Here is a 17,035-nt window from a genome sequence, read left to right on the forward strand (position 1 = left end):
AATGTAGTGCAAATAATTTTATGGCATCTATAAGAACAAAAATGTGAAAGCATTGATTTGTAAGGGGCTGTAAAAGTAGTCTCATGTAATGTGTCTGCAGTCTATGACTGTCTCCTGAGCAGTTTCCTAAAATTCCTAGAGTATGTCTGCAGGCTCTGGCCATCTCCTGTAGCATGTTTACATGCTCACACAGCTTTCTTTAATATTTCATTCACTAAAAAATGTGTGCAGCCTCTGGCAATAACAGTGGGCGGCACAGTGGTGTTGGGCGGCACAGTGGCGTAGTGGGTAGCACTCTCGCCTAGCAGTAAAAAGGGCTTGAATCCCAACCACGACACTACCTGCCTGGAGTTTGCATGTTCTCCCTGTGCCTGCGTGGGTTTCCTCCGGGTACTCCGGTTTCCTCCCATACTCCAAAGACATGCTGGTAGGTTAATTGGCTTCTGTCTAAATTGGCCCTAGTATATGAATGTGAGTTAGGGACCTTAGATTGTAAACTCCTTGAGGGTAGGGACTGATGTGAATGTACAATGTATATGTAAAGTGCTGCGTAAATTGACGGCGCTATATAAGTACCTTAAATAATAAAAATAACGGGCATCATTTGAGGCCCCTGTATCAAATAATTGGACCACCACTGATGTAAGAAATAGGATTCAATGAGGTAAAGAAAATAGTGAAGAGCATTTTTTAACCTCTACCGGACTGCCCGTAGTACATTTACTGCAGGCGGGCGGCATGGCCAGGCTGGATCGCGTACCTGTACATCACCTAATGTTCCAAGTTAGGGGCGTGCAGTGCGCCACTCCTGCAATCTCTGTGTCCACAGTGAATTACAATCACTGGTACCCGGACACCGGGTATCATGTGACATGATAGCAATGTGAACAAACTGTCATGAATGGATTTCCATTCATGAACAGCTTGCTTACGGTGTGATCTGTGATTGGCCCAAAGCAGTCATATGGTACCTGTACCATGTGGATAGCTGTAGCTTAAGCAAGTTGTTCATGTATGTTAACCCATTTATGGCAGCTAAAACTATTGCTTATACAGTGACCATCACTGTATAAGCAATAACAGTGTGTATTAAAAAAAAATCCCTGATGACAGGATGTACACAAATATAATACATAATAATAAAACAGGAAAAAAAATGTTCAAAACAGAAAAAAGTTTAAAAAATGATTTAATTGTTTTTACATACTGTCAACAGTCCACATCCCTGATCACTGCCTGCACCAGTCATAGAACTCCACTTTCAAGGAAAAAAAATTTGTAAATTAAAATAAAATAATATAGTGTATAGAATTGCGCTACAAGTCATATTGTAATTCAATCGGAGGCACTGTAATTTTCTGTAAAATGCAATGCAATATGGCTACCCGGAGGCCTTCTGTACACAGATGGTTTACAGAATGCCCCCTGAAATTGTAATGTCTTGCATGTGTGATTGGCTTACTGGTTTTCCCAGATGTCTGCACTAAGATACAAGTCAGATTTTTGGCATCCCCTGCAACAAAAATATCATTTTTGGTGGGACGCTCCTAAAGGGAAATCTCATCTAAAAGGATGCATGCCTTGACAATTTCTTCATTAGAGCCCTGCTGGTGCAGCAACTGATTGATAATTATAAAACCACTTCCAAATAAACAACTATATCATCAGAATAACAAAAGGTAGGACTCAACAAAATTTGTTAAAATCCCTGCAATGTACATGGATCACCCAGAGGGGAATGTTTCTTTCTCAACAAAAGTGGAGTTACTCTTTAAAAAAAAAAAATATTTATTTTGTTCCTTCCAAAAAACTGTGACCAAAAAAACTTCAAAAAACTTGTCATACCTCAGACTGTCTACTTTCCAAAAATGGGTCATTTGGGGGGTATTTGTACTGTCCTCGCATTTTAAAGGCCTCAAGAAATGAGATATGCTATTAGTACATCAGGGTTGATCAATTTTCAAATATATAGTTTATAGACGCTATAACTTTCACACAAACCAATTGATATACATGTATTGGGATTTTTTTCACTAAAGACATGTAGCAGAATACATTTTGGCCTATTTTTATGAAGAAATTTGATTTTCTTGGCTATGTTTTATAACCAATAGTAGAAAATATTGTTTTTTTTCCCCCAAAATGTTTGGTCTTTTTTTATAACAGATTAAAAAATGATACTACTAAAAGCTCTATTTGTGTGAAAAAAATATATAAATTGTACACGCAATTGCCAGGTAAAGTAGCACAGTGCTGAATAGCAAAAAATGGCCTGGTCATGAAGGACATAAAACCTTCTGGAGGTCAAGTGGTTAAAATGGTCAGTCTTCCAAACCCAGATAAGTGTGATTTGAACCATATTTTTTAGTTTTAGAAGAAACTTTGTTGAAGGGCTTTTGTATTTAAGGTACAAGTGCACTTTCACATTTTGTACTTGCAGCAATATTTCCTGCAGCCTCCTGGTTCTGAAAACATGATTTACCTTTGGAAATGTTAACTCCTCATACTGGCATTTTATAGGCTGCAGGCACCATTACATGTGCATTATGTTTATTAAAAGTTTAGTTATACTTTAAATGAATCTGTCAAGTTAAAGTTGATGAATATGCCTAAATAATTGGGGGGAGAGTCTCTGCCAGTGCTGAGCAGGACTGGTGGCAAGCTGCTGATAAGAGTATAGAATTTACCGGTAAGTTCATTTTTAAGTTTAAGAGGGCACAATACATATGAAGAGTTATTCAGAAGTTGTGCAACAAAACTTTGCTGGCATTACCCCTTGCCAAGGAATAAAATCAACTTAGTCCGAATTAATGAGGGCAAGAAAAGAGGGCATTTTCTTTTGAAGTGAGGTGTAAAATGGTTATATTTTAGATTCAAGTCAGTACAGAAACGTTACAATTAAAAATGATAAAGTTCTGTAGTTCACACAAGAAATAAGGCAAGTTTACTACAGTATTGGTATCTGCAATTATAGTTCCAATCAATACATTCAAAACACTAATGGCACATTATTCAAAATTCCATCAAACCCATCTTTTTCATTATGTTTTCCTGGGGATAGCATCCCGCCGCTTGTTATTCCACTTGCTCAATTTCAAATGCCGGTTGTTATTCTTTTAACTTTTTTTTTTTTGCAAGCAATTATAAAATAATTTTAATAAATAATCTGATTCCCTAATTCACCTACAAATTGTCAACTGTTCAAACAAATGCTCAAACTACCCTGAAGCTCTTTTATTATGAAATTGTGGCTGTTTGGCACTTTTTTTTAACAATGGCAGGTAAACCAAACAGGAGAGCATTGTTTTTTTTTCTTTTTTTTTTAAGCAGCCAATACACAGAGCAAATTTCTTTCCTGCAACCACGGGGCGCCGATTCCCCCATCAACACAGACAGATTGTCTTCTCCTGATGGGGGTGGGGGAGAAGACAGTGATTATTGATAGCGCCTATACTACTCGCTAGCTATAATCGCATGCAAAATCTGCCAGGCTGGTTGAACCCAAGTTGATCGATCAGCTTGGTACATTCAGCGAGCCAGTTCGAATCTCAGCCAGTTCCTGCTGAACCAGTGGAGATTCGAACCATCTACAGTGCCTTGAAAAAGCATTCACACCCCTTGATATTTTCCACATTTTGTCACGTTACAGCCAAAAACGTAAATGTATTTTATTGGGATTTCATGTGATAGACCAACACAAAGTGGCACATAATTGTGAAGTGGAAGGAAAATGATAAATGGTTTTCAATTTTTTTTACAAATATCTGAAAAGTGTGGCGTGCATTTGTATTCAGCCCCCTTTGCTCTGATACCCCTAACTAAAATCTAGTGGAACCAATTGCCTTCAGAAGTTACCTAATTAGTAAATAGCGTCCATCTGCATGTAGTGTAATCTCAGTATTAATACGGCTGTTCTGTGAAGCCGTCAGAGGTTTGTTATTGAACCTTAGTGAACAAACCGCATCATGAAGGCCAAGGAACACACCAGACAGGTCAGGGATAAAGTTGTGGAGAAGTTTTAAAGCAGGGCTAGGTTATAAAATTAATATCCCAAGCTTTGAACATTGAGCAGCACTGTTTAGCCCATCATCCGAAAATGGAAAGAGTATGGCACAACTCCAAATCTACCAAGACGTGGCCGTTCACCTAAATGGACAGGCGGGGCAAGAAGAGCATTAATCAGAGAAGCAGCCAAGAGGCCCATGATAACTCTGGAGGAGCTGCAGAGATCCGCAGCTCAGGTGGGAGAATCTGTCCACAGGATTTCTATTAGTCGTGCACTCCACCAGCAAACACATGGAAGAAGGTGCACTTTTTGGCCTAAAAGCAAAATGCTATGTGTGGTGGAAAACTAACACTGCACATCACCATGAACACACCATCCTCACCGTGAAACATGGTGGTGGCAGCATCATATTGGGGGGATACTTTTCTTCAGCAGGGACAGGGAAGCCTGTCAGAGTTGATGGAAAAATGGATGGAGCCAAATACAGGGCAATCTTAGAAGAAAACCTGTTAGAGTCTGCAAGAAGACTTGAGACTGGGGCGGAGGTTCACCTTCCAGCAGGACAACGACCCTAAACATACTGCCAGAGCTACAATGGAATGGTTTAGATCAGGAATATGCAATTAGCGGACCTCCAGCTGTTGCAGAACTACAAGTCCCATGAGGCATAGCAAGACTCTTACAGCCACAAGCATGACACCCAGAGGCAGAGGCATGATGGGACTTGTAGTTTTGCAACAGCTGGAGGTCCGCTAATTGCAAATCCCTGGTTTAGATCAAGGAATATTCATGTGTTAGAATGGCTAAGTCAAAGTCCAGACCTAAATCCAATTGAGAATCTGTGGCAAGACTTGAAAATTGCTGTTCACAGACACTCTCCATTCAATCTGACAGAGTTTGAGCTATTTTGCAAAGAAGAATGGGCAAAAAATGTCACTCTCTAGATGTGCAAAGCTGGTAGAGACATCCCCAAAAATACTTGCAGCTGTAATTACAGTGAAAGGTGATTCTACAAAGTATTGACTCAGGGGGCTGAATACAAATGCACTCCACACTTTTCACATATTTATTTGTATTTGAAAACCATTTATCATTTTCCTTCCACTTCACAATCAGGTGCCACTTTGTGTTGGTCTATCACATAAAATCGCAATAAAATACATTTACGTTTTTGGTTGTAACATGACAAAATGTGGAAAATTCCAAGGGGTATGAATACTTTTTCAAGGCACCGTATGTCCGGCCTAAGAGTGGTAGAGTCTAGAAAATTCCAAACTGTATCTAAACCCAAAAACAAAATGCACTATATTGTATTTTACCAGTCCCTGGATATGATGGCAGCATTAGTTTTTAGTTTTTGGGGCTTTTTATCCTTTATTTATACATATAATCAATATAATTAGAGTAGGATGTTTGGTGGAAGCATTTTAATAGATATAAATTAGCAAAAACATGTAAGCTTACAACACAGGGTGCCATTTGTTTTTTGTTTAGTGATCAGTCAAACATTTGAAGTGACAAATTCTTCATCACTTTTCTCAATCCTCATCCAATACTCAATCTATCTAAGCACTTTGCTTGGAATTCAAAACTGTAGGTGTTTATTGACAAGATTTTAAAATAGTAAGTGAAAGTGACAATTTTACAGCAACGATGCAAGGAAAATCTTTGGTTTTGTTTGGACTATAAATCTATTTGGAGTATAGAAGCTTGTGTTGTAGCCAATGCTACACCTATAGCAGAGCAGTGACCTGTAAGCTGGATGCTGAGAGGCATGGACTGGATTGTGTATGAGTATATTATCATTATGTGAGGTTAAAGCTCTGCACAGAGTAATTATCTGTTACTGTGATTGTGCCAGTCTGCAGCAACAATAAAGAACTGGTGCCTCCTGCTGGTGATTTTATTTTGCTGCTGTATTATTTATCCTTTTTAATCCAGACTGACACTGTCACTATGCAAGTTAACTTAATAGTGGGTATGTAACTAAATAAATGTAAGTTGGTAAAGCAAGGCAATAGAACAAACTTGAAATGGATGCTTTTTTATTTTTTACCCAATCCCTTCTTTATTTCCTACACTAACATATGTAGAAATGTAGAAAAGATAATGATTAGGACCATCTCAGGTATATGATTAGCCTGATTTAGATTGGACTGTGATTGCAATGTCATTTTATGGGGAATTTTGGCAATCCAAAGTGAAGTGAAGAAAATCTTGAAACGAAGAACATTAAGATGTGCATATACTTTCAGGTCTGTCTGACAGTCCAAATATTTTTCAGTTTACATGTCCTTAATGGGCAAAAAGCACAGGTTTTGACTTAATGAAATAGCACAGCACTTATGTATGAGATGCACATAAAAACATCCACCACCCCTGCATGACAACTCTGGGTAAACAGTCCAAAAAGTTCTGTGTGTGGTGGTAGGTAGGGGCATTTTATTGCAGAAGAGATATGCCTGCCTGCTTTTTCTTACAGCAGAACTTCAGCACCACTTTATGCAAATTCATCAACTTTTCTTATCTTTTCGGGATAAAGGATTTACATAAATTAATATTATTAAATGGTTTGTCTTAAAGTGGAATTTTAGTCAGACAATTAAGTTCTGCTAGCAGAGGTGTAACTAGAACCTTCAAGACCCTGGTGCAAGAAACCATGAAGGGACCCCTGGGACATTCCCTCTGAGCCCAGAGCCCTTCCCATGACCCTATACGGTCCTGCAGCGAATCCCTTTCAGATGTTGTGCGGGTCCTGCAGTCTTGGGCCCCACTATGGTTGTGGAAGGCCAGGGCCTAGTCACAAGTGCAACCTTTGCAACCCTGGTAGTTCCGCTAGTGGTGTCTGTGTGGACTGTGAATTGTGTCAGTCAGTAAGGCAGTGGATATGGTCTGTAAGGCAGTGGATGTGGTCAGTAGAGCAGTGGACGTGGTCAGTAGAGCAGTGGATGTGGTCAGTAGGGCAGTGGATGTGGTTAGTAGGGGGTAGTGGATGTGGTCAGTAGGGGGCAGTGGATTTGGTCAGTGGGGTCAGTAGATTTGATCAGTAGTGGGCAGTGGACGTGGTCAGTAGGGGGCAGTGGACGTGGCCAGTAGGGCAGTGGACATGGCCAAGAGGACAGTGGACATGGCCAGTAGGACAGTGGATGGGGTCAGTAGGGCAGTGGATGAGATCAGTAGTTTTTAATTTTTGTTATTTTATTTTTTTACCATTTTATTTTACTTTACAATTTTATTTATTTTTTTTACAATTTTTGATGGGAGGTAGGCAGTGGAGGGCAGTGTTGGGGGGGAGGCAGCATGATGGAAGGGGGGGCAGTGGAGGGCAGTATGGGGGGACAGCATGATAGGAGGGGGGTTATTGGAGGGCAGTATGGGGGGACAACATAGTGAAAGGCAGTATGGGGGGACAGCATGATGGGAGGGGGGTTATTGGAGGGCAGTATGGGGGGACAGCATAATGGAAGGGAGGCAGTGGAAGGCAGTATGGGGGGACAGCATGATAGGGGGGGTAGTGGAGGCAGTATTACTAATTACCGCCATTACTAATGAAAAAAATTAAAAATAAAGATGCCATAAAACGATCCCCTATTTTGTAGACGCTATAAATTTTGCGCAAACCAATCAATATACGCCTACTGCTTTTTTTTTTTTTATGAAAAATATGTAGAAGAATACACATCGGCCTAAACTTAGGGAAAAAATAGTTTTTTTATATATTTTTGGGGTATATTTATTATAGCAAAAAGTAAAAAATATTGCGTTTTTTTTTTCAAAATTGTCGCTCTTTTTTTGTTTATAGGGCAAAAATAAAAACCGCAGAGGCGATCAAATACCACCAAGAGAAAGCTCTATTTGTGGGGAAAAAAAGGACGTCACTTTTGTTTGGATACAACGTCGCACGACCGCGCAATTGTCAATTGTCAGGGGGCAGCACAGTGGTGTAGTGGGTAGCACTCTCACCTAGCAGCAATAGGGTCGCTGGTTCAAATTCCGACCACGGCACTACCTGCCTGGAGTTTGCATGTTCTCCCTGTGCCTGCGTGGGTTTCCTCCGGGTACTCCGGTTTCCTCCCACACTCCAAAGACATGCTGGTAGGTTAAAAAGCACCCTGAGGCGATTCAGTTCGCATAGGTAGCGCTATACAAGTCACTCATTCATTCATTCAGTTAAAGCGACGCAGTGCCGAATCACAAAAAGTGCTCTGTTCAGGAAGGGGGTAAAATCTTCTGGGGCTGAAGCTGTTAAAAATAAGTTCCTATACTGTTTAAAATCCGGTAATTTGCTGTCTCACCCTACTCTGCACATGCTCAGTTGCTCTCTGTTTTTTGGCACTGTGCCAAGAATGTAGAGGTCGATCTGCTGACAGCCTAAAGATTTACTGCAGCTTGTGGGCTCTGGGCTTCAGCAAAATGGCAACCTCCAGCAAGAAAAAACAGGAACAATGCTGGAGGCAATTTACTGCACACATTAATTTTGTGGAATCTGGAATGTATGTTCCTTGCTAAACAACATCATTTTTTATCAAGTTAATAAAGTAATAGTAAAGGCTCTTTTTATTTTATTTTATTTTATTTTTTTAAATAACAAACATGTTATACTTACCTGCTCCATGCAGGTTGCAGGCTGCGGTGGGGTGGCTGCAGGGGAAACTATGCAGTAAGGTAAAAAACCTTCTGCAATTAAAGTGGAACTAAACCCATTGATTTAAATTTTTCCCAAAATAGTTGCATTCAAAGCATGCTGTGAATGATAACTGTCATGGCTGCCTCTGCTCTCAACTGAACTGTCAAGCCATCAAATAGCTGGTGTCATAAATGAAATGTGCAGCACCATGACAACGGCAGGTCACGCAGAGGCTAAGATGGCAGCTTCTTTGGCTGTAAAGAAGGGGGGTCTAGCTGCACTTTAACCCTCTAGCTGCCATTTTTTCTGGACAGCTTGGTATGTTAAAGAAAGCTGAAAAATAACAGACTTACAGGCCAAATTAACAGATGAAATTAAAGCAAAAAATCCTTAAAAGGATCTTAAAGTGTTTGGATACACTTTAATTACACACCAGTTCAGGGGCAGTGATGTAACTCACATTGAAACGGACTAGGTTTTTCTTCACTACCCTGGATTTTACGCTGTGACCTGGAAGGTATTGAATCGCAGGTTTCTTCTAAGGTTTTTTTTTTTCACAGAGCTGCCAAACTTCAGAATAATACATTTATATTTTACCGCATCCTCTCCATCAGTTTTATAAAGCAGATTGCACAGATCCCCTTGAAGAGTTATAGACAAGATAATGTCAGCCTGCAGCAGGCAGGTCTAATCTAAATCTCTTGATAAGATGCTGATGACAATGCCCAGGACAGCAGTGGCTGCCTACAGCAAACAAAGATTGACTAGAGAATCTTCTCAGATCTCATGTTTTATGTCCCATGGCTAATACAAAACATAGTAGAGTGAGTTTACTGTATAGCAAGTCAGAGTAGATTACTGTTTATGAGTAGTTAATTGTTAGGGATGTACCAATACCATTTTTTTTAACACCGAGTACAAGTACCGATAGTAAAGTACTCACCTATACCAATTACCGATACCTATTGCCTAGGAAGAGTAGGTAGAGGGGTGGTTTGGAAGGTGGGGAAGCAAGGGGAAGAGAAATGCCGCTCTAGGAAGGGTGTCTGGAAATGTAGCTCTCCTCAGAATAGGAACAGCAGGTGCAGGCTAAGCATAGGCAATTGGGTGAGGAAAAATTCTGGACAGCCGCACTCAAAGTCAATGCCTTTAATAAAAAGAGGTAATAATCCAAAAAATACAAGCCACAGCAAACAACGGAATACAGGAGCTGACGCGTTTCACACTTTCAAAAGTGCTTATTCATAGCAAGGGGAGTAGAGGGTGAGGGCACGGTAGTTGAGGGTGGTTTGGGATGGGGGAGGGCTGGGGTGGTTAGAATTGAAAAGACTGTGATCATGGGGGGGGTGGGTGGGTCATTGGGAGATGGCTGGAAGGGACCTCTAAGGTGTTAAATTGGGGTGGTAGAGTGTTAAATTTGGGACTTACAATTAGGAGATCTTCTTTCCGCAGTTGCACCGCCCAGCAGCATGCAATGCATAAAAAAAAAAAAAATCTATTCTGCTGGGAAGGGGGCGGGAGAGGGTGTGATTTTCTTCAGGCTCCTTGCAGAAATGTCTACATTCCTGCCCGCTGTCTCGCCACAGATCCAATCCGATCCTCCGTGTCTGGTCACCATGGTGACAAGGGGAAACAGCAAAGATTGCACATTACTGAAAATTGGATCCCAGCCCACCGGGACAATGGACCAAGGCTAGGTAGCTAAGCTGATTTGTGCAAGATGAGGCAGAGGAGATCCGCCCAAGCTGACATCACTTCCGGTATCGGTTTCGGGTATCAGAGCATTTGCGCGACTACCGATACTCGCGCAAATGCTTAGTATTGGCACCGATACTAATATCATTATCGTTGCAACCCTATTTACTGTATATGAGGTAGAGTAGACTAGAGTACAGAGGTATAGTAGAGAGTAGAATAATGTATATGAGGTCAGAGGAATAGGCTTGCTCTGTTACAGACTGCAAAAATGTGCCAAATTCATATACCTGTCTAGAACTTGTACTTGAGTTTGGCACAATGCTTTTACAACCATGGCATACGTCTCTGAGGAGAACTGGTGGTCTAAACTTGCTATTGGTGGAAATTTCTCAAGGATAACATTTTTAAAGGAGACAAGTTACAGTTCTCGACTCAAAATCCCTATTTGAAGAATTTCCTTAGATTTCCTATTGTTTTCTTTTAATGCAATGTGGTGAAGTGGATGTACTATACAGTACATAGAAAAAAATACAGTGCAGTTAAAAAAAAAATACTGTAGTGTCGTGGTTAGAGCAACTGCTACACAGTGTAAGCTTTATGGGTTCGGTTCCATAATTTGACTTGGAGTGTGATTTTTGTTTTTTTCAGTATTGCATTTTATTATTTTAAGTTCCATAAATTACATTTTAAATATATAGCTTACTGGACTACTTATTTGGAACCCTAGAAACAAATGTGGCTACTGTACTACAATCCAATGATTTATTTTTTTTTTTTACTTGGTCATGGTTTAGGCCCCATTCAAACCTTCACATTCTGGAAACGCGTGCAGAAACGTGTGAAAAACACGTGCTTGCTGTGGCATTATCTTAATGGCACCCCAAACACAGCTAGGAGAAGCACCCTTTTGTTGCACTTCAAAACGCACATTACAAAAACATGCAGGGCCCCGAGAAAAAAAATGTGCAAGAGCTACTTTGGCACGTGCAGGGCAGTCCACATTCCGCAGTGATTGCCTTGAAATACACTTTTTAATAAATTAATTGAAATAAATGAAAAAGGAAAAGTCCTTTTTTAAAAAAAAAAAAAATCTTCCCTTATATGATATTAAAAATAAACCATATATTCTACATTTTCTTATTTCAGAGTGTTGAAGATCGTGTCGTTGAAGAACAAAAGCCTGAGAGTCATGCATCAGAACCAGCCCAGGAATGTGACGATAATGAAGTGTTTGGTATGTATCAGTCACAAACAAGAAGTAACTTGTATTCTTTATAGAAGTGGAGATAAGCTGTAAAAAAAACACTAATTTAAAATTTGTGAAGACGTTTTCTCTTCCTTGCTGTTCCATCTGGCATTGTACTAATGTGAAGAAATTCTTTAGAATTGTAAGCTACAGGATTCATTCATTCAGAAAAAATGATCATTTATGCTTTGCTTTTTGCTGTCGGACAAATCTTGCCTGAAATAAAAAAACAATCCTAAAAGGATTGACCACATTAAATTGATTTTTAGGTGTGTTCCTCACAGTAGAACAAACCCAACATAATGGCTTTGTTTTTTTGTTTTTTTACAAAGGCAGAATGCAATGGACATTAACCCAGAACAAAGAATGTGCAGCTATATTTAAAAAAAAGTGAAATCTGTTCATTGCACAACATGGCTCTGTTGCTATATGGTCATATAATCAGGGCAACATTGTCAAATCTCATTTGCTAAGAAGCAAGTTCAAACCTTTCTTTTATGTATCCACTTCAGGAATAGGTGAGGAATGTGAGTTTCAGACCTGCTCAGCCAACTGTCCTGGGACAGACTGAGTGCCAGATCCGTTGCAGTGCATTTCTGCATTCGTGTTTTAAGTGCATTTTTGATGCATTATTGTGTGTGTTTTCTATGTGTTTTCCTATGCTTTTTTTCTTTTTTTCTGTTTTTTTTTTTCATTGTACTGGGGTCCAGTGCATTTTTTTGTGCTTTTTCCACATTCCACTACAGTTCTGTGCAGGAAAGGAGCAGAATGTTTGTAGGTTGTTTTTCTGCAACTGAAACGCACTGGAATGCACTGAACTGGTGTGAACTATGCCATTGGAACCCATATAATCTACTTTTCACACGTTTTTTGATGCAGAAATGAAAGCACTGCACTGCATGTGGTGTGAATGGGCCCTAAGCGTCGGATCACACTAGTACAGGCCATGCTTCCAGCGTTTGTTCGGGCATGGTAGCCCATTCATTTGGGTGCTGTGCCACGTGAAGCGCACAAAAAAGGTTCATGCACCTTTTTAAAAGCACGGCCACAAGGGAAACCACGGTTCCCACACCCCTGATCTCGAAGCGGGCTGAGATGCGTGGGGGTGCCATTTGGAATGAATGGCAGCCCCACGTGTCTTGCAAGAGCAGTGCGATTCGACTGCGGATGGTTAAGGATGCTGGAATTGATTTGATTTCAGCAACCGGAGCGCACGGCCCACATTAATGTGAACTGATCCTAAGGGCTAGGAAGGATCCCAGCAAAGTCTTTTGTGAATCAGTGATTTTCAGCAATGAGCAGATTATAGTTTGGCACATTTGTTTTTGTTATTTTTCATAGTATAGTTTTATGTTACTACATTTTGTGGAGAAAAAGTAATGTTTGCTCTGAGATTATGATTGTTATACTGTTAGGGGTTGGGGGTAAGTATGCACAGGCACTGGATGCAGAAAAAGAACATCTATGGTTTTTCCCAAGTACATCAGTTTCAAATTGATGAAACAGTATGGGCACTTACACACTGGGGCTGCGCCGCGTTAGCGGTGAAGCGCCGCTAGTTTTTGTGCCGCTTTACCGTCGCTTAGTTTCAGCCGCTGGCGGGGCGATTTCAACCCCGGCTAGCGGGAGAAAAAATGGTTAAAAGTGCCGTGTTGTGACGCTTCCAAATCGCTTTTCAGGCGCATTCCAATGGGCAAGGGCGGTTTGGGACGCTCCCAAACTGCCCCAAAGATGCTGCTTGCAGGACTTTAATACTGGGAGTATGCTATAGGCCCCCTAACCTGAGGGAGGAGGAGGAGACGGACCTCCTATCACAATTTGGATTAGCAGCAAGGATGGGAAGTGTCATCATAATTGGGGATTTTATTAACCAGACATAGACTGGGCGGAAGGAACCGCGCATTCGTCTAAGGCTCGCCAGTTTCTAAATGTCTTGCAGGACAATTTAATGAGTGAATAAGGGGTAATTTAGGAAACAGCGATTACAGGTCAATTAGCTTCAGTATAAATCACACAAATAGGAAACACAAGGGGAACACAAAGACACTGAATTTCAAAAGAGCCAACTTCCCTAAACTATGAACCTTGCTAGAAGATATAAATTGGGATAAAATCTTAGAAACAAAGAACACAGAGGAGAGATGGGTTTACTTTAGAAGCATATTAAATAAGGGCATTAGCCAGTGCATCCCATTGGGAAATAAATTTAAAAGTGTGAACAAAAGTCCTGGATGGCTTAACTCCAATGTAAAAATGCATAAAAAAAGCAAAGGAGAAGACCTTCAATAAATACAAGGCTGAGGGATCATCATCAGCATTCAGACTTTACAAAGAATGCAACAAGAAATGTAAGGGTGCAATTAGGGTGGCTAAGATAGACCATGAAAGACACATAGCGGAGGAGAGCAAAAAAAAATCCCAAGAAATTCTTTAAGTATATCAACAGTAAAAAAGGGAGGACAGACCGTATTGGCCCCATAAAGAATGAGGAAGGACATCTGGTTACAAAGGATGGGAATACAAGGAAATCGAGGGGCTTCAGTAACCAAAACTGCACTGTTTGTCCTCATGACACATCACAGGAAGAACCCTCATGGCTAACAGAGGACAGAATGAGAAATAGACTTGGGAAACGTAACATTAATAAATCACCGGGACCAGATGGCTTGCGACCGAGGGTATTTGGGGAACTCAGTCAAGTGATTGCCAAACCATTGTTCCTAATTTTTACTGTCAGTCTTCTGACTGGAATGGTACCAGCTGATTGGAGAAAAGCCAATGTAGCACCAATATTTAAAAAAGGGCCAAAATACATCCCTGGGAATTACAGACCAGTTAGCCTAACAACAATAGTATGCAAGCTCTTGGAGGGGATGATAAGGAACTATATACAAGATTTTAGTAATGAAAACGGTATCATTAGCAGTAATCAGTATGGATCAATGAAGAATCGTTCTTACCAAACCAACCTATTAACCTTCTATGAGGAGGTGAGCTGCCATCTAGATAAAGGAAGGCCCGTAGACGTGGTGTATCTGTACAAAGCAAGGTCCATTGGCATGGACCATAGGGTGAGTACATGGATTGAAAACCGGCTATAAGGGCGAGTTCAGAGGGTGGTGATAAATGGGGAATACTTGGAATGGTCAGGGGTGGGAAGTGGGGTCCCCCCCCCCGGGTTCTGTGCTGGAACCAATCCTGTTTAATTTGTTCATAAATGACCTGGAGGATGGGGTAAACAGGGACAACACTAAGCTAAGCAGTGCAATAACTTCTCCAAAGGATGTGGAAACTTTGCAAGAAGATCTAAACAAATTAATGGGGTGGGCAACTACATGGCAAATGAGGTTTAATGTAGAAAAATGTAAAATAATGCATTTGGGTGGCAAAAATTTGAATGCAATCTACTGACTAGGGGGTGAACCTCTGGGGGAATCTAGGATGGAAAAGGACTTGGGGGTCCTAGTAGATGATAGGCTCAACAATGGCATGCCAAGCTGCTGCTAACAAAGCGATAATTCTCCCACTCAGACTTTGGTTCTGGCCTCACCTGGAGTATGCGGTCCAGTTTTGGCCTCCAGTCCTCGGGAAGGATTACTGGAAATGGAGCGAGTACAAAGAAGGGCAACAAAGCTAATAAAGGGTCTGGAGGATATTAGTTATGAAGAAAGGTTGCGAGCACTGAACTTATTCTCTCTGGAGAAGAGGTGCTTGAAAGGGGATATGATTTCAATTTACAAATACCATACTAGTGACCCCACAATAGGGATAAAACTTTTTCACGGAAGGGAGTTTAATAAGAAATATGGCCACTCAATAAAATTCAAAGAAAAGAGGTTTAACCTTAAAATGCGTAGAGGGTTCTTTACTGTAAGAGCGGCAAGGATGTGGAATTCCATTCCACAGGCGGTGGTTTTAGCGGAGAGCATCGATAGATTCAAAAAACTATTAGATAAGCACCTGAACGACTGCAACATACAGGAATATACAATGTAATACTGACATATAATCACACATATAGGTTGGACTTGCTGGACTTGTGTCTTTTTTCAACCTCACCTACTATGTAACCTACTATGTAACTCTGTAACTATGAGAGCTGTTGAACCAAGTCTCTGAAATTCCCACAAAATCTAAATCCTCCTCGTACAACAGTATCTCTAGTTCCTCCCATCTTGTCCGCCAGGCTCCTGGCATTTGTGAACATGCCAGGTAGTTTAGACCGGTCGCATACTGTCCTCTTATTGGGTGTTCCGAGATTGCAAATAGGACTTGTTACTATACTTACCTCGGGTTTATGTGCTTTAGTCAACCTACCACTAATGCCCCCAATACTACCCTCTGGAATATGTTCATTGCTGACTATCTCTACCTCTGGACCCTCCCCCCCCCCCCGTTGCCTAGTTCAAAAGTCCCTCTAACTTTTCGGCAATCTTTACTCCCAGCAGATCTGCACCCTCCTCTTTTACGTGCATTCCATCCCATCTATAGAACTGGTGACCGAGTGAGAAGTTGTCCCAGTTCTCCAGGAACCCAAACCCCTCCTTACTACACCAGCTCCTCAGCCACTTGTTTACTTCCCTAATCTCCCTCTGCCTTTCTGATGTGGCTCGAGGTACCGGTAGTATTTCTGAGAATACTACCTTGGAGGTCCTTTTCCTCAATTTAGCTCCTAAGTCCCTAAAATTGTTCTTTAAGACACTCCATATGCCTCTGACTTTGTCATTGGTGCCAACGTGCACCATGAAAGCCGGGTCTTCCCCAGCCCCTCCGAGTAATCGGTCCATCAGATCCAGGATGTGCTGAACCCGAGCGCCCGGTAGACAGCATACAGTTCGGTGCTTCAGGTCTTTGTCACAGATTGCCCTCTCTGTCCTTCTAAGGATTGAGTCCCTTACCATCAGAATCTGTCTTTACTTTCCCTTCGCCCCCCCCCCCACTCTCACTGGAGGAGTTCTTCCCCTGGCAGCTAGGGGAGTCCCTCAGCTTCAGCAATGATGGTCCCTGACTGGTTTCACCAATGTCACTCAATGGAGCGTACTTATTGGGATGTTCCAGCCCAGGAACTCGGCCTCCCTGGCACTTTCCCCTCTAACCTTCCTAACTGTCACACATCTACTCTTTTCTAGTGCCTGCACCTCTTTGTCTCCACCCGCCTCTATGCTGGCCCCTGCCTGCACCAGCCATGTATGTTCCCAGCTCTCCTTTAGTATGAAGGGTCTTCTCAGTGCTGAGAGTTGCTTCCCTAGATGCAAAACCTGGGTTTCCAGGGAAACAACATGCTTACGTTTTGCACAACAGTATTCGCCCTCGATCAGATGATCAAGGAACGCATACATGCCGCAAGATGTACACTGAGTCGCATCTCCACACCCGCCGGGCATCGTACCTACTAATTTAATTAGGATTGGGGATTATACCCTGGCCAAACTAGCTTCCTGACACTAATACTCAACAA

The 17,035-nt window shown here is 41.4% G+C and overlaps 1 protein-coding gene across 4 annotated transcripts in view; it reads left to right on the top strand.

The window, feature by feature from the left end:
• Positions 1-17,035, top strand: part of MBP (myelin basic protein) — a 286,643-nt gene that overhangs the window by 125,064 nt on the left and 144,544 nt on the right. For all 4 annotated transcript variants that reach the window (XM_073631223.1, XM_073631224.1, XM_073631225.1 and 1 more), the window contains exon 3: positions 11,478-11,565. In XM_073631223.1, coding sequence (XP_073487324.1) covers positions 11,478-11,565 — 88 coding nt within the window. The remainder of the gene's footprint in view (positions 1-11,477; positions 11,566-17,035) is intronic.

Source organism: Aquarana catesbeiana, linkage group LG05 (genome assembly GCF_042186555.1).
Source record: "Aquarana catesbeiana isolate 2022-GZ linkage group LG05, ASM4218655v1, whole genome shotgun sequence".
NCBI classification, from domain to species: Eukaryota; Metazoa; Chordata; class Amphibia; order Anura; family Ranidae; genus Aquarana; species Aquarana catesbeiana.